The sequence below is a fragment of the Amphiprion ocellaris genome, chromosome 2 (genome assembly GCF_022539595.1).
Source record: "Amphiprion ocellaris isolate individual 3 ecotype Okinawa chromosome 2, ASM2253959v1, whole genome shotgun sequence".
Classification (NCBI taxonomy): Eukaryota; Metazoa; Chordata; class Actinopteri; family Pomacentridae; genus Amphiprion; species Amphiprion ocellaris.
Genome location: NC_072767.1, coordinates 773967 through 792865, shown reverse-complemented (window position 1 = coordinate 792865; position 18899 = coordinate 773967). Strand labels below are relative to the sequence as shown.

The following is an 18899-nucleotide window of genomic DNA, read 5'->3' as shown; positions in this document are numbered from 1 at the left end:
CACCTGTGATGGGGAAAGTTAAGCCGACTGTTCATCCGTCCACCTGCGCAGCCGTATTATTCAGTGAATATTAATTAGTATCAGTCTGCTGTGAATACAGTACACTATGACTGTTAGGATACAGTTGTCAGCACTAACAGTAGTATCCTCTGTGGCTCCTCTGCTGATGCCCAGCAGCACTGAGCTTCATTAGAGGGACCGATCCCGCATTCTGTGGTAGCAAGCTAATGAGCACTATTTTAACTACCAGTTTAATTAGCCGTGCTGCTGGAAACAAAATGGGATTTCCATTAATCAAGTGCATGTGGAGGGTGTGTGTGTGTGTGTGTGTGTGTAGGCGTGTGTGTCTGTGTGTCTGTGTGTGTAGGTGTGTGTGTGTCTATCTGTGTGTGTGTGTGTGTGTGTGTGTGTAGGTGTGTGTGTGTGTGTGTCTATCTGTGTGTGTGTGTGTGTGTGTGTAGGTGTGTGTGTGTGTGTCTATCTGTGTGTGTGTAGGCTTGCCCAGGCAGTGTGCCATCGCAGTCTGTAGAGACCGCCGGGGCACAAACACCTCCAAGTAACACACACATTAACGCGTAGCTCACACTCTCCATTTCATCACAATCACACACTTCAACACATGCACAAATATTTTCAAGCAAACACATGCCCCGCTCACAACTTTGTCACTTAAAGGATTCACAGTTGTCTCTTTATAATCAAGAGTAAACATGTGTTTGAGACAGAGATAAAGATGTGTCTGCATCGCAGATGAAATTCCGGCAAAAACAGGATGGGAGGATTAGAGGGGGAGAGAAGCGAGGAGAGGATGGTGACTGCAGAACTAGTCAAAAAGGGAACAGAGAAGACAAAAGCTTAAACAAAGAAAAGATTTAATCAGAGAAACAGTCTGAAAGAGAAAAGGATAGAGAAGACAAGTGGAGAAGATATTAAAAAGAAGAAGATGGGAGATAATTCCAGAAAACAGAAAGGCGAGCGATTTGGGGAAATAGAGGAGGGAAGCAGCTCAGTGCTAGTGCCAGTATGAGGCTGTGAACACAGGCCCCTGTCTAATCCTGCAGCTCTGTGTTGTAATTAAATGAGAGAGAGCATAGAAAGCCTCCATCCCATCCAGACGCTCTCACTGTTGCTCTGCCAGGATCAGAGGATAGAGGATAGACCACTATTGCATTTGTAATACTGCACAACTGTTGAAACCTCTTTTCCCTTTTCTAGTTTTCGGCGGCTTTGTGCAGTGTCACTCTTTCTTTTGTTATTACCCTCCTTGTCAGTCTGCTTTACGTCACTCGCTTTCATTCAGCTGTAGCACAAATCAGTGGATCTACTCAATCTGACTTCGGAAGACGAAGTGAAGCCGGATCTAATAGTTTTGGTCGTAACGACAGAATTACTCCCTCGGATGAAGAGCTGTGTTGTGAATTAGTAAATCTGCAAACACATGCTTATTCCCATTTGTAAACTTCAACTTCCACCACTTTGGAGGTTCACATGTGTCTGATTCATGCTTTCGCCACCTTCCTGTAGCGTCGCCAATAAGTGTCTATTAGTCTCCACTTTTTGGACTCAATCTCTTCCTCAACATTTGGTATCAGTGGCTTATCTCTTCAGCACTACAGCAGGCCTTACACTGGCATCATTTGTACTAGGCTTAGCCGTGCTCAAGGAACTAACCCTTTCTCCGTTTCTATGACTGTCAGCGAGTTTGAGGAAGAGGAGGGGGACTTTTAGTGTTTCAGTTTTCAGCTTTCCATTCAAGAATTTCCTCCCTCTTCTTTGATACTTGTTGAACAGAAACCTCTGTTGAAAGGCTTGTGGTCGTCTTCCTTCATCACGCGGTGAATATGTTTAGACTGCCGTTATAATAATTTGCAATAGGCTCTTCCTGCCCGACTGCACGTAGATACCAAAACATTGTCGGACCGGTGGATTAGTTTCCTCACTGTGATACTGTTCTCTATTTCACCTCCTGCTAATCCCTCTTCCAGCTCCATCAGTGAATTTGCCCGAATGATTCTTAGACAAAACCTGAGATGCAGAAAAAATAAACAGTGGCACAGAAGAAGCTGTGTTTCTGTACTGCAATAGATTTTACATCTGCTATGCTGCCGTGTTTTGTTTTTCTTGTCCTGATATGAGAAAGAGTCGTAGGAGGACTCGCAGGAAGTTCAGCAGCAGTTTATTATGAAAGTAGTTTCACTGCAAGTTTCCTCCTCAGGACTTCTTATATTTTCTCCATACAACACAAACCACAGAGCTTTTTCTGTGAACACAGCTATAAAGTGTGGAGACCAGAGAGGTGTACTATGAAGTGAGATTGATGAGTTAGTGAGGTGTGTTGAGCCTAAATGTCTCCTTTAACCTGATAGATCGCCATGGTAACTGATGCTGCACAGCTAACCTGCTCTAGAGGAGGTTCTGTTCAGAGTTTGGGCTCTAAATCGGCTGTAAGAAGCATCATCCTTTGACCATGTTCTCTCTGAATGATACAGACTCTCAGCAAACCTGTTGAGCTGTATATTACTGATCTAAGGAATGAAGTCGTGCAGCTACAGTAGTGCAAACTGTGTGCATCACATTGCCATAGGAACCTGCATGGATTCATTTAAAGATGCAGAAAATGCATAAATATGTTCATATCTTCAGTCTTAGTCCATTTTACACTGTTGATGTTACAGCTAACAAAATGCATATGAGAAAATTGAATAGTTAATTGGTATTTGACAGAGAATATTGAATTAATAGCATTATTTCACAAAAGCTATGTCATCTTCATAATGAGACCTAAATTCACTTCTTGAGTATCACGTTTAAATGAATAAAATTAGAATTTTTAGAGCTCTAATGTGCAGAGAAACCAACTACATTTAGTGGACTAAGTGTTAAAACACAGATATGAACCGACACACCTCACTGTTTTCCACCAGTGTTCCTCTCTTGCACTGTTTGCAGTCACTGTGTTGCTAATTTATCATAATATATTTGTGTTTTCTTCATACTTCTCTGGTTTAACAACCTGTTCCTCTTGACTAAAGTAGACAGAAAGCATCTTTCCATTTTGTGCAGAAGAGTCAAATTACGCATCAAACACCCCCTGATATGATGAAGAAAGCATGGTCTACAAAAAAAGACACCTCAGTATCTCTGTAGATTAAATCATAGTCTTTTTGTCCCAATTTAGGCAATTTGATTTGCAACAGCAGTCAACAATGAAATTCAGACCATAAAACAGTACAGTACAATACATAAAAACATAAACATAGAAAGATAGATATAATCTCTTTAATTTCTGTATGTTGTTTTCTGCTTATTGTAACTTCACCTAGATGTTTCTGCTTCACAGTGCAGAATGATTTATCTGTGCCATTTGACACTGACTGTTTTACTTTTGCTGCTGAAGGAGGAAACTTTCTCTGAGCTCACAGAAATGTGCTTTTAGATTCATGTCCAGCACGCAGTATCATGAGGGAGGCGTCTGATTGGTCCAAAATATAGCATGACAGGAAGCAAACGCAGCCAAAGTCATAAAAAACTTCAATAAGAACAGGGAGTCCTGCGACAGATGGTGGCCTCCTCAGAGCCCTGACCTCAACATCATCAACTCAGTCCGGGATTAGATGAGGAGACAGAAGCGAGCGAGGCAGCCTAAACCCACAGCAGGACTGTGGAACATTCTCCAAGATGCTAAGCACCTTCAAAAACTGTGAAGAAGTGGAAGGCAAAGGGTGGTCACACCAAATATTGATGGGATATTCTGCTTATTGCACAGCAGTATATAAAAGCATGAGTTTATGACATTGTGGTTATTCAAGTTTAATGTAGAAACGTCTTTGTGCACGTATGATGAAGATGTAGCTTTCAGTGGTCTAGTAGTTTGGCTTTTGAACCAGAAGTATTTTTACATTCACAGATTCTTGGTTTTTCAAGGATCTGGAAGGACTACATGTAATTTTCGGAATTTGCAACTCAGTTATTGAAGTATTTTGCGACTATTTTATGTGTGAAAACACATCTACAGAGAATCTTCAGTAGTAAAAGCCCAGTTTTACCTCCTGAATCTCAGTCCTCTCATCAGCTACAACCTTCTCCTCCTCCTCTTCCTTCCATGTTTCCCTCCCTCTGCCTCATTTCCCCTCCTCTTTCCTTCTTCTCCCTCTTCCTAGCTTTTGTAATTACACTTTTTGCTCTCCAGCCTTTGTATTTTTCCCCTTTTGCATTTTCCAGCTTATCTCAAATCCAGCTCCCTTTTTCACCCATGCCAATATATATATTTTAGCACAAACTAGCCTTCATTTTCTCTCACTTTCCTTGCGCTCTGGTTTTCTTTTCTGTCTAGTTTTGTTCTGCTTCAGTCCTCCTCCCCCCGTCCAGGCTGTGCGGTGCGTTTGAAGTGTCGTATTCTGGTCTGTTCTTTTCTGTTCACGCCCCAGCGCTACGTGTTGTCAACGCTCCTGGCAGCAGATAATGATCTCCCACTGCTTTTGTAATTGGCCAAATAAACACTTGACGACACTAGTTTAAAACAGACAAGTTATTTGGTTTTAATTAACATAGCGGGGCCTGTAATGGCTTCATTAAAAATGCGTTATTTCAGCTGCACGTTTGATTATGTTGGGAACGGACATCTTGAGGGCCTGTGTTTATTTTCCCTTTCTTTTCTTTCACGGTGGAGCGTTGCTTAGTGTCGCCTCCTCTGTTATCAGTGTGTTTTATTCGTTTGAATCAAGTGACTTACAACTGTGCTGTTTATTTTAAACTTCACATTTAGTGCTAATTACAGTTTGTGTTTTGAAATATGTTATTATTTTATGTATACAATTTTTCATAACGAATTTAGTTGCCTGAAAAACACCGTCTTTTTTGTTAAGATTCAGTAGTTATTATATTCTCTCTTTAGATTTTGTTTCAGCCAGACAGCTTAGTTCTTATTCTGTTGATTTATGTCATTTTAATTAACAACTGGAAACCTTCTTCCCAAGTTGTTAATTAGTTTCGGTTGTTATTTTTAAAAGAAATGCGTTATAGAAAATAATTTCATCTTTTGAATTCATCAGATACTTCCCTAATTTGGCTGATTGATTTGATGTGAATTGGCTGTTGGAAATTATATTGACTCAAGGTTAAAAACAAACTGCAAAGCAGAGAGCTAGATTGTGTCTGTCTTTTGTATGTATGTATGTATGTATGTATGTATGTATGCGTGGCTGTACGGCACAGGAGGAGAGAATATGGCTTAGGCAGAGCAGAGGAAAACAACAGCTTTGTTTGTTGACAGATGCCTCCATGCTTATGGTCTGTTAATTGGATAACAATGTAAACAATCACCGATGGCGCCCGTCTCCTGTGTCAGTGTGGCATCTTGTTTCCCTACTTTCTTTTTCAGAGTCAGATGCTGCTGTCCCCCCGTCGCCTCTCCCTGGTGCACCACCAGCTCAAACTCTCATCCCCATTTTACTGCGAACGTGCACACTTCTACGGCGTCTACACACACACACACACACACACACACACACACACACACACACACACACACACACCTGCTCCACCCCGAAGCCTCATTTACTCCTACCTGATGCTGTGGAGTCCCAGCAGCCTGTCGAGTTTGTTAGCATGTCAGCCGTTTGTGACGCGCTACTCCTGAGGTGGGAAAAGGAGCACAGCAGCCCATTTTGGTCGCCTTTCCCCACCGTTGGGATGGAATATGGCGTGCACGTACACCCTCTGCACGTGCATGCCACCTCTCCTCGTAGCATCTCGCTCCCCGCGAGGCAGTTGCCTAGGTGAGGTGAAGTCGACGTGGCGGCCCCTCCCTGCCCGCCGCAGGCTGCCAGGACCCCGCCGACAAGTCAAGAGTCTAAATGACACATGGAAATGAGGACGAGATGAAAGGCTCACAGTCAAACCCTGCATGCACATGGTGTGACATTTCCCTACACCCATGGGAGATGGAGAGGTGGTCCGACACTGAGTTGTCCTCCTCGCCACCTCCTAATTTACCTGCCTTCTGGTTTGTCTTCAGACACGGACCAATATTGCAGATCTTTTGTTAGCATGTGTTTAAATGTGCACAGAGACAAGTAGAATTCCTTACTTTCCTCTTTACTGGGTCCTCCAAAATCATCTAATCTTTCAGATTTTGTAGCTGGTGCTAGTTTTACTGTGCATGTAGATGAGCGAGAATTCTTTAATTCTTTGTCTCTCAGTCCTCCACAGTCACCTGAGATTTCAGATTTTCAGTTAACACGTTTAACCCTCGTGTCGTCCTGCTTGTCAAATTGAGCCATTTTAAAGTTTGAAAGTGTGTGTGTGTGTGTGTGTGTGTGTGTGTGTGTGTGTGTGTGTGTGTGTGTGTGTGTGTGTGTGTGTGTGTGTGTGTGTGTGTGTGTGTGTGATTGTGTGGGGGGGGGATTTTTCACAGTGAAACTTCTGATGTCCACATTTTCAACATTTTTGGGAAATCTTTGGACATTTTTTTGTGGAAAAAAAGAAATTTTAAAAATGTTTCTTAAGAACATTCACAAAAAAATCAAAATCCATTTTTTGTGAATGTTCTTAAAGAAAGTATGAGAAGTTTTACTGATATATATGGAAGATCTTTTTAAAAAATATTTACCAGAATTTTTTTGCCAAATTTGTGGGATTTTTTTGAATAAAACTTTTAAAGGGAAACTTTTAAGGAATTATTGGAATTTTCTTCCTGAAGATTTTTTTGCTGAATTTTTGGATTTTTTTCAGACAAGGAAAAACAGTTTTTTGGTGGCCGTAAATGAAGACAACAGGAGGGTTAAAAACAAAATACATAACAACATGTTTACAGTACTGAGCGAAGTGGGGAAGCAAAATTATGCCATGAATAGTTTTTAATTCATCAGTTCATTTTTATTGCAAAGTGTAGTAAGTAGAAGGTACAAAGAGTAGATCCACAGGTTTACTTCTACAGCAGTGTCAAACGATAGGACAGTGGACTGGTACCGGGCCTCACAGAAAGATTCTTTATTTCATTTCTGGCGGAGTCTGCAGGAGGTTAAATGGGTGCATGGACCAGTAGAATTTTTTTAGTTGATGTTTCAGATTATGTAGTTTACATTTGTTTAAAGGTGCACATAGACGAGTAAAGTTTCTTTATTTCCTCTTTTCTGGGTCCTACAAAATTGTTTAATATTTCAGATTTTTTTTTTTAGTTAGCACTTAAACAAACAATATATATTCCTTTTGGTGTCCTCCAACACCTTAAAATATTTCAGATGTTGTAGTTAACACGTGTTTTTTCAAATTTTGTAAACTGTGGACATAGACGAGAGTAGAATATCTTAATTTCCTCTCTGAATCTTTGAACATCGGGGTAAAATTGTGTAATATATCAGATTTTGCCGTTAACGCTTGTTTAAATGTGCACATAGACGAGAGTAAAATTTCTTCAATTCTTCTTTTGAGTCCACGAAAACCCTCTAATATTTCAGACTTTGTAGTTAATATATGTTTATATGTGCACATGGACTAGTAAGATTTTTTAAATTCTTTTAGGTCCTTAAATATCGTCTAATAATTTAGATTTTGTAGTTAACACTTGTTTTAAGGTATACATAGAATTGTGGGATTTCTATACTTTTTCTTTTCTTAGTCCTGAAAAAATCATCTCAATATTTCAGATTTTGTACTTAAAGCTTGTTTAATTATGCGCACAGACGAGTAAAATCTCCTTAAATGTTCTTTGCTAAATCTTCGGACAGCATCTAATATTTCATATTTTGCACTTATAGACATGTAGAATCTCTCATTCTACTCTGAATCTTTAAATGTCCGTTAACTTCTCAGGTTTTCTATTTGATGCAAGTTTAAATGCGTACATAGACAAGAGGAGACTTTCTTAGATTCTTCTTTTGAGTCATTGAAATCAAATGTTGAAGATTTTTCTTTAATTCTTCCATTCTGAGTGTTCAAACACTCTTCAATATTTCAGATTTTGTCAAATTTGCATGCAAAGGAAAGTAGAATTTTTTAAATTCTTTTCTGGGTGTTTCAACATCATCTACATTTCAGATTTTTGAGCCAATTTATGTTTAAATGTGCTCAGTAGAATTTCTTTATTTTTTCTTTTCTCAATCATCAAACACCCTCTAATATTTCAGATTATGTAATTAACACAGAGTTAAATGTGCACAGATGAGTAGAATTGCTTTAATGCTTTTCTGAATCCTCCAAAACCAGTCATAGACATGTAGAATCTCTCATTCTGCTCTGAATCTTTAAATATCCGTTAACGTTTCAGGTTTTCTATTTGATGTGGGTTTAAATGCGTACATAGACAAGAGGAGACTTTCTTAGATTATTTTTTTGAGTGCTTGATATCAAATATTTTAGATTTTGAAGTCAACATGTGTTATTGTCTTCTTATGTTGTTCAGGTTTTGTAGTTCATACTTGCTTAAATGTCCACATAGATGAGTAGAATTTCTTTAATGCTTCTCATTTGAATCCATGAACATTGTCCTAATATTTCAAATTTTGTGTAGTGTACACAGATGAGTCCTTGAATATCATCTAATTTTTCAGATTTCTAGTTATCAAATGGTTAAATGTGCACATGGATGAGTAGAATGTGTTCAGTACTTCTTAAGTAAAAAAAAAAAATCTCACTTCAAGGTTTTCTTTGGACCATAAAGATGCAGTTATTAGGATTAAGATCTGCACATTTTTAAGTACCTGATGGTTACAGCACTAATAGGACTGATGAATCGTTTGTTGTCGACTCTGCTGAACGTGAGAGTCGTGGTTCAGTTCACGGTCAGAGTTCACGTTTCGCTGTGTTTATTGTGAGGCCGACCTTTAGCTGGCTTTGCCCTCTGACCTTCTCCGGCAGGTACAGCCAGGCGGCTAATTATCCCACCGCGAGGTTAGAACAGGATCCTAATCAGAGGGGCTGATGCAGCAGTCAGCAGATAAGCCCCGGACACATCTCAGTGTTAGATTGGCCCGATGTAACACTACCCTCCTGTGATTAGCTCACATAAGCTAAGAGGCCTGCAGAGAGTGTGGGGAGGGTGGCGGCTGTCAGAGAGTCAGGTTGTCCTGTTTTAAAAAACATGGGTCAGGCCTCTTCCATGTCGGCTAACTCCATCAGCTCCATGGTGGGTGGTACTGCTTTATTTCTCTGCTTTTAGACACTTGCTGCTGTGTGGAGTTTTCAACACAAATCAATGTTTGTGTTTGTCTCAGCTAAAATCAGCCCTTATTAGCCATCAGAAACACCTACAGTCCTCTCAAACCTTCTCTCTTCTGTCTGTAGGCTTCATTGGTTCGCTCTGAATGGGAGCATTTTTTAAGAAAAACAAACCCCATGGTCCTCTTAGGGAAACACATTTCTTGCTGCTCAGATTGCAGCTTGGACCTTTTAAAAACACGATGCTGGAATAATACACAGCGTACCCGCTCTCCTGAATAATTGCAGCACTAAAGCAACACTGTTCTGAAGCCTCAATCAGAGATGTGTGAGGAGACGCTCACACAGGGAATTCTCTGAATGTGGATAAATCTGAAAAACTATGTGAACAGTTTAGATCAGTGGTTCTTAACCTGGGTTGGATCGAACCCTAGGGGTTTGGTGAGTCAGTCTCAGGGGTTCGACAGAAGTCAAGAGACACACCCGACTCATATGATTGGTGATGACACGCCCTGCTTGGCCATCACTGGCTGCAGGTGATCACGCTACATTGCTTGGCCAATCTGTGCTGCAGGGAATTTGGAGTTCTCAGTAGTCGACTTGTGACTGTCGTGATGGTACGTCGTGTGATTTCTTTCTTAATATTTTAATCCATACTAACTATGTTGAGCAAAAAAAGAAAGTGGTCGGACGAATATGTACAACATGGATTCACATGTATAACAGAACGTGATGGGAGTCAGCGTCCTATCTGCATGATTTGCAATGCCAAGTTAAGCAATTGTAGTCTAGCACCAGCAAAACTAAAGGAACACTTCCTTAAGCTGCATGGAGATGGGGAATACAAGAACACAAGTGATGTTAATGCACGGTTCATTTTGTGCACCAGTAAAACATATAACTATGTCTTGAATTTGAAAAAAATCATATTTTATTTTTTAATAAAGAAGGGTTTGGTGAATGCGCATATGAAAGTGGTGGGGTTCAGTACCTCCAACAAGGTTAAGAACCACTGGTCTAGATAATACGGTTGAAGTGACTTAAAGTCCACTCTAGTTCAGGTCTGTTTGTAAAATTGGAGTTCAGTGCAGATGTGCAGAAACAATTAGTCATTTATTTAATTGCATTTGTAGAAAATTGCTGCTCTAAACATCTACACAGATAAAAAAAAAACTTGATCTCAAAGGACAGAACACCCTCTCAGTTTTACATTTACTTGATTCTGGTCTGGAAAAGCCAGATTTCTGTATTTTTATCTGACAGGCTTCACACATAATGGTTTTCATCTCACTGTTCCGCTTTCTTGTCAGGAATCAGTTCTTTGCAAATAAATATATGATGTATTGCTACAGAGAATTTTAAGTATACAGTATAGAACCAAACAGTTTAATAGTAATAAAAATAAATTCAGTCTACCAGCGGGACATTCAGGTGTTTGTCAGGGAGAAATCTTGCTCAGGTAAACTAACTAAACTCTCAAAAGGAGTTATAAAGTCAATATTTTATCCAGTTTCTGCTGAATAAAAGGTGCTTTTTAAAATATTTACTCTCGACTGCAGTAATGATAAGGAATCTGCCATTTTCTTTGCTTTGCAGCATTGAATCATGGTCAATTAATTTGGCTCTTTTTGACAAAAATTTTACAGAAAAAAGATCTTCAAGCTCTATTAACAGACTTTGGAGTTTTTATTGTGCTTAATAATTATTGGAGATTCTTGAATGTCTCACCCCAATAACAAGATGAGAACCAGGGGAGTATTAAAGGAAAAAGGCAGGAAAAGCAAAGAAAAATCATCTTTTGGTTGATATAGTTTAGTAGAATAACAAACTAAAGTTCTTTTTTAGCTTTTGTTGTGTGAGGATTGAGTCTTTGCAGAAAATATTGTCATTTTGGAATTAAAACACACTATTGAGAGCCCGGCAAACGTCTCACAGACAGTTTTAACTTCATTTGTGAGCAAGAAGACAGACTTTGGGGTTTTTACTTTGCTAAATAATTATTAGAGAGAATTGAATCTCATCTGTTTTGCTGCAATGGCGATTGGCTTTATGCTAGAAGTAGCAAAAACTGGAATATCTAGTCACAATATCAAGATGAGTAATACTGTATATCAGTCCTTGGGAGTGTTTATGGTAAAAGACAGGAAAAGCAAAGAAAAGGCAGATTTTGGTTGATATGATTTTATGGTAGACTAGCGGACTAAAGTTCTTTATAGCTGTTGTTGAGTGAGGATTGGGTCTTTGAAGAAAATAGACCAAGAAAATTGTCATTTTAAAGTGAAACCCATATTATTCAAAGCCCTGCAAACATCTGTAAACACCTGATAGACGCTTTTAATTTGCTAAAAAGACAGAGTTAGGGGTTTTTATTGTGCTCAGTATTTATTAGAGAGTATTGAATCTCCTCTGTTTAGCTGCAGTGACGACTAGCTTTATGCTGGAGTGTCTAGTCCCAATATCAAGATCAGAATTATATAGTTTTATATCAAACCTTGGGAGTATTAATGGCAAAATAATGAAAAAATATGACTTAATAATGAGTTTATCCCTTTTCTGAGCCATATTTACCAGCTATGGAATCTATAAACTGAACCAGGAAGTTGTGAAGACTCAGTTTTCTGCCTGGCGATGAAAATAGTGGTTAATTTCAGTAATTAGCATTAATAAATCTTTGGTTATTGACAGTCTGGTTGTGCTTTCCTCTCTTCCCAGATCACCCAGTTGGAGCCAGGGTCGACCCTGCTGGAGGCCAAGCTGTTCCCACAGGAGACGCTCTTCCTGGAGGCTAAAGAATAAGAAGCCGGGCCTCCGATCGCTGAGAGGACCGACAGACTGATGAACTGGCTGGACACACACTAGTCACCGAGCATGGCCCCCCCACCTCCCAGTGTGGGCCTACAGTACACACACACACACACTCAGAAACACAACACCAACACACACTCAGACCTACAGAAACACAACACCAACACACACTCAGACCTACAGAAACACAACACCAACACACACACACTCAGAAACACAACAGGAACACACACTCAGACGTACAGAAACACAACAGGAACACACACTCAGACGTACAGAAACACACTGGCATGCACGTCCAGTGAGACACAGTGCAGGTAAGCTTCTCTGCCCTCGGCCTGGGGGTGGAACATGAATGCCTAGAAGTGAACACAGAGGAGCAGAGACAGAATCACAAGCACACCACAGCCAAACCTCCTCCTGCTTTCTCTTCTCCTCTCACACACTTCACCAACGTCACCAAACTGCTGGTTTTTCTCACGACACGGAACAGAAACGACTGAGTAGACAAATCTTTGTCCCTGTTAAAAACAAATAAAAACAAAAAAACCCAACAGAAACGAGGACTTGTTCCCTCCCCCTCATCACACACCAGGCTGCTTTTTTAGAACATGGCTTTGTGTTTGAAATTTAAGAAAATGTTTAAAAAAAATAAAAAATGTAATAAAGTGAACATCAAGAAGAGATGTCGCCCTATGAAGCCCAGCTGTCTCCTCTGCACCTGTACGGACCCCGTTAAACTCCCCCATCCTCCTTCCTCCCCCGTTAAACTCCCCCATTCCCCGGTTAACCTCCCCCATCCTCCTTCCTCCCCCGTTAACCTCCCCCATCCTCCTTCCTCCCCCGTTAACCTCCCCCATCCTCCTTCCTCCCCCGTTAACCTCCCCCATCCTCCTTCCTCCCCCGTTAACATCCCCCATCCTCCTCCCCCGTTAAACTCCCCCATCCTCCTTCCTCCCCCGTTAAACTCCCCCATTCCCCGGTTAACCTCCCCCATCCTCCTTCCTCCCCCGTTAACCTCCCCCATCCTCCTTCCTCCCCCGTTAACCTCCCTCATCCTCCTTCCTCCCCCGTTAACCTCCCTCATCCTCCTTCCTCCCCTGTTAACCTCCCCCCATCCTCCTTCCTCCCCCGTTAACCTCCCCCATCCTCCTTCCTCCCCCCGTTAACCTCCCCATCCTCCTTCCTCCCCCGTTAACCTCCCCATCCTCCTTCCTCCCCCGTTAACCTCCCCCATCCTCCTTCTTCCTCCGTTAACCTCCCCATCCTCCTTCTTCCTCCGTTAACCTCCCCCATCCTCCTTCCTCCCCCGTTAACCTCCCCCATCCTCCTTCCTCCCCCGTTAACCTCCCCCATCCTCCTTCCTCCTCCGTTAACCTCCCCCATCCTCCTTCCTCCCCCGTTAACCTCCCCATCCTCCTTCCTCCCCCGTTAACCTCCCCCATCCTCCTTCCTCCCCCGTTAACCTCCCCCATCCTCCTTCCTCCCCCGTTAACCTCCCCCATCCTCCTTCTTCCTCCGTTAACCTCCCCCATCCTCCTTCCTCCCCCGTTAACCTCCCCCATCCTCCTCCCCCGTTAAACTCCCCCATTCCCCTGTTAACCTCCCCCATGCTACTCCCCCGTCCTCCTCCCTCTGCACCCTCTCCGTCCGCTGTCCGATGTGGGGAAGGCGGGGCCCGACGGGTCCCCGGCCACCTGGGGACCCGTCGGGACTCCAGGTGGCCCGTCGGGACTCCAGGTGGCCCGACGGGACTCCAGGTGGCCCGTCGGGACTCCAGGTGGCCCGTCGGGACTCCAGGTGGCCCGACGGGACTCCAGGTGGCCCGACGGCCTCCACTCTCCCTGGTTTTAACATCCACTGCTCCACAAGCCAATAGATTGCTCCGTTTTCATTTTTTTCCTTCTTTTTTTCTTTCTTTTTCCTCTTGATCCTTTTTAAGTTTGATGCTGTATTAGTTTTAGTTTGATATACATTATATAAAATATATGAATATGAACATCAATTTGTCTCAGCCGGAAATCTGTTGAAACACACATGCGTCTTTTTCTCCTTCACGTGATTTAAACGTGTGATTTGTTTTTATTAGATATGCAAAGACGGCATATAAAGTTTTTATTTCAAGGGTTGCAGAGTAGAATTATGTGCCTTAGTTTCTACATTATGCAAAGAAAAATCAAATTATTATGGTTTGTATGATTTTCTTACCAATTTTATAAATCTTTTGAGCGTTGTTTGTTGCCGATAAAATCTAGAAATTTTTTAGTTTTTAGTAGATAAACACCAAAAGCAAAAAGTCTGATTGAAAAGTAAATTCTTCTCAATGTGAACTTACACATAAATGCCAAATACTCATAGTTTTAAAAAAAGAGAAAGTTCTTTTAGCTGTTATCCAAGGATTGTGTCTCTGAGGAAATTTTTCCTAGAAAACTGTCATTTTGTAGTAAAAAACCAAATACTGCAAACATCTGGAAACGCCTTACAGACATTTTTAACTTAATTTGTTTGCAATAACGTGGAATTTAGGCTTTTTATTATACTTAACAGTATGTATGCGGTCATTAGAGGGCATTAAATTTCTCCTGTTTTGCTAAATGATAGAAATAGCACAATTTGGAATATTTAGTCACAATATTAAGATCATAAATAAATGGTTTTATATCAGACCATGTGGGTAATAATGTATTAAAGTAGGCAAAACAAAGAAAAAATATATGTATTTTGGTTTATATGATTGTGTTACCAATTTTATCCATCTTCTGAGCTTAATATATGGGCCATGACATCTATAAACTGAGAATTATTTGTTTTAAGCAGAGAAACACCAGAAAATAGGCACACAAAAAAAATTCACAAATTCTGCTCAGTGTGAACTGAAATTATCATGTAGTCTGTAGTTTCTGGCCATTATATGAATATTGTAAGTCTTTTAAGAAAATTTCCCCAAAAACATTCATTTTGGAGTAAAAAACACATTAACCCAAAGTACTATAACCCAAACATCTGTAAACTTTTGTTTTACTAAATATCTTATTATAAGACCAAATTTTGGCCTTAAGAGAACCTTAAATTTCTCTTGTTTAGCTACGATGATGATTAGTTTTATGCTACAAATGGCAATACTGGGAATATACAGTCACAAAATGATTAAATATACAAACCTTAGAGTATATATTTTTTAATTTCTTTTAAGGATTCTGATTAAAAAAAAAAGGGATGGAATCATTTTAGTTGGTGTCAGAAATCCAATCTTTAAAATCGGTGATCACAGTGAAATTGAGCATTGTGCTTTTGCAAGTCCTTTAAATAACTTTTTAAATATTATCGGAGAAGAATATCCTACTCTGGCTTCTCACATTGCAAAGAAGAACTCTGTCTTTGCTTGAAATAGCAGTAATTGGAATATTTAGTCACATTATCAAGATGAGAAATGTATGGTCTTATATCAAACCTTAGTTTTTATGTTCTGACACTCCTCTGGTGGGTTTTAATGGGGACAAAAGGCATGAAAAGCAAAGAAAAATATCTAAATATGTTGATTTACATGATTTTATTACCAAATGTATCCATTTTCCAAACTTTTAAATATATAAATTGCAAAATGTGTTTGCTTTAAGCAGAAAAACTGAGTCAAAATGAGTAATTTAGAGCCTCCATCATGTCTGTTTCCATCTGAAATAACCTGAACTTGATGCTGATGTTGCCTCCGACCGTCCCGATACCAAAGTTCACACACTTCTTCTCCCGCTGTCAAACCTTTTGCATGCTTCTCCTAACAAATGTTTTAATATCCTCGCTCTAACACCGCCTGGTGATATCAGCTACACCGCCGCTAATTTCCAGCCTCCAGCGAGGAGAGATCACGCAGGCTTAGCCCTCCATCTGCAGCTGAAGGCAAAGTTTATGGAACCTCAGCAGAGCCCAAGTGCTGCTTCCTCATCGGTGAACCGTCACACCTGGACTCACAGCGACATGTACGTAATAAGACCGGACAGTCAGCAAAATGCACAGAATTGCGCTTTCACAGATTATATTTGATGTTTTCTCTCTTTGAACCTTGACAGTTTACAGCAGAGAGAGAGAGAGAGAGAGAGAGAGAGAGAGAGAGGAATAGCATGTGATATCGCAAGTTCCAGCCAAACACCATGAGTGGATATTACGCAAATTAAACCATCTAATGAAGCATAACAGCTGCACAAGTGATGAAGAGGTATGAAGAGTTACGCCCCAGCAAACATTAGTCTGAGTAGGAACTGCCAGTTTAATGTGAATGAATAACAGAGTTTTTAAAAGAACATAGCAGCTCTAAGGTTGTTGTGTGAATGTTAAAGAAGAAAGTGCTAGAAACGTGTGATTTTGGAGTAAAAACATTTATCCAAGAGCTTTTTAATATGCTTTAATATACGGAAATGTCACCTGTTTTGCTAAAAGGATGTAGGAAAATAGGTAAAATATGTTAAAATATTAAGTTACCCAGATGAAGCCTTCTGTTTCAGCGTCAGGAATGATGCGGGGTATGAAGAGTTGCCCTTATTATTCTGCGGAGAAACTCCCATGTTAATGTGAATTAATAATATAGTTTTGAGAAGGGAATAGCAGATCTAAGGTAGTTTTAGCTTTTTAGGTGTGAAGATTAAAGAAAATGAGTGCTAGAAAGTTGATTTTGGAGTAAAAAACATTAATCCAAAGCACTGCAAACATCTCACAGACATTTTCAACTTGATTTATTTGAGTTTAGGCTTTTTTATATACTTTAATATACCTAAATCTCACCTATTTTGCGAGAATAATGAAAAAATATTCCATATATACACATGTGGACAAAATTGTTGGTACCCCTCGGTTAATGAAAGAAAAACCCACAATGGTCACAGAAAAAATTTGAATCTGACAAAAGTAATTATAAATAAAAATTCTGTAACAATTAACCAATGAAAATCAGACATTGCTTTTGAACCATGGTTCAACAGAATTATTTAAAAAAACAAACTCATGAAACATGTCTGGACAAAAATGATGGTACCCCTAGAAAAGACTGAAAATAATGTGACCATAGGGACATGTTCAATCAAGGTGTGTCCTCTAATTAGCATCACAGGTGTCTACAAACTTGTAATCAGTCAGTCGGTTTATTTATAGGGTTACAGTAGTCACTGTGCTGTTTGGTGACATGGTGTGAACCACATTAAACATGGACCAGAGACTGGAACTGGAACTTTTTGGCACATCAGCTCTATGTTCACAGACGCAGAAATGAAGCATATGAAGAAAAGAACACTGTCCCTACTGTGGAACATGGAGGAGGTTCTGTTATGTTCTGGGGCTGCTTTGCTGCATCTGGTACAGGGTGTCTGGAATCTGTGCAGGTACAATGAAATCTCATGACTATCAAGGTATTCTAGAGTAAGAAATGTGCTGCCCAGTGTCAGAAAGCTTGGTCTCAGTCGCAGGTCATGGGTCTTTCAACAGGATAATGAGCCAAAACACACAACTAAAAACAGCCAAGAATGGCTAAGAGGAAAACATTGGACTATTCTGAAGTGGCCTCTATGAGCCCTGATCTAAATCCTATTGAACATCTGTGGAAGGAGCTGAAACATGGCGTCTGGAGAAGGAACCTTCAAACCTGAGACAACTGGAGCAGTCTGCTGATGAGGAGTGGACCAGAATACCTGCTGAGAGGTGCAGAAGTCTCACTGACAGTTACACAAATGGTTGGATTGCAGTGATTGCCTCAAAAGGTTGTGCAACAAAATATTAAGTTAAGGGAACCATCATTTTTGTCCAGGCCTGTTTCATGATTGTATTTTTTAAATAATTCTGTTGAACCACGGTTCAAAAGCAATGTCTGATTTTCTTTGGTTAATTTTCATAGAATTTTTATTTATTATTACTTTATCAGATTCAAATTATTTCTGTGACCATTGTGGGTTTTTCTTTCATTAACCGAGGGTTACCAACAATTTTGTCCACGTATGTAGAACCCTAACCCCCTAATGTGCAACCTTCGCCATGGTTCTGAAGAAGCTTTTCAGCTGGAGGATGGATGCAGAGGTGTGAGCAGCTGCACAACAATAAACATCATTCTGAACAGGATCTCCCATGTTAATGTTAATTAATAATATAGTTTTAAGAAGAGAATAACAGATCTAAGGTCTTTTTAGCTTTTTAGGTGTGAAGGTTGAAGAAAATAAGTGCTAGAAAATTGATTTTGGAATAAAAAACATTAATCCAAAGCAAACATCTGTAAACATCTCATGGACAAGAACGCACGTTAATGTGAATTAATAGAATAGTTTTAAGAATAAAACACCAGATCTAAGGTTGTTGTACCTGTTAAGTGAAAATTGTAGAAAAATTTCTTAGAAAATTGTCATTTTGGAGTAAAGAAACATGAATGCAAAGTATTATAAACATCTTTAAACATCTCACAGACATTTCTAGCTCCATTTGTTACCAAAAATCACAGAGTTATTCCCAATGATTGTTGGAGAGCCCCAAATCTCACCTGTTTTTCTAAAATGATTTAAAAAAATATGCAAAATATGGTCAAATATGACAATTTATATAGATTGAAGCCCCTTATGTGCAATTTTCAGACGTCATTTGTCTAAAGAAGCATTTCAGCTGTAGGAAAAAAGGTATGAATAGTTACAACAGTAGAGTAGAGTAAAAAACATTCATCCAAATCATTGCAAACATCTCTCAACCCCTCACAGACATTTTTAACTTCATGTATTACCAATATCATAAAATTTAGGCTTTTTAATATACTTCAAGATTGCCTGAGAGCCTTGAATCTCACCTGTTTTGCTGGAATGATGAAAAAATATGCAAAAAATGTTAAAAATACTGACCTTAGAGTATGTATTTCTGATTTCTTCTGAGGATAATGTTAAAGTAATCATAAATAGTCATTTAGTAGTTTTCATGGTTTG

At 39.8% G+C, this 18899-nt stretch overlaps 1 protein-coding gene across 8 annotated transcripts in view; it reads left to right on the top strand.

The window, feature by feature from the left end:
- Nucleotides 1–13966, top strand: part of faf1 (Fas (TNFRSF6) associated factor 1) — an 84591-nt gene extending 70625 nt beyond the window's left edge. For 5 of the 8 annotated variants that reach the window (XM_035950201.2, XM_023275060.3, XM_023275226.3 and 2 more), the window contains one exon: nt 11869–13966. In XM_035950201.2, the coding sequence (XP_035806094.1) occupies nt 11869–11952 (84 nt within the window). In that variant the 3' untranslated portion in view covers nt 11953–13966. The remainder of the gene's footprint in view (nt 1–11868) is intronic. The other 3 variants (XR_008604599.1, XR_008604598.1, XR_008604597.1) reach the window with 3 other exon arrangements.
- Nucleotides 13967–18899: the final 4933 nt, after the last annotated feature.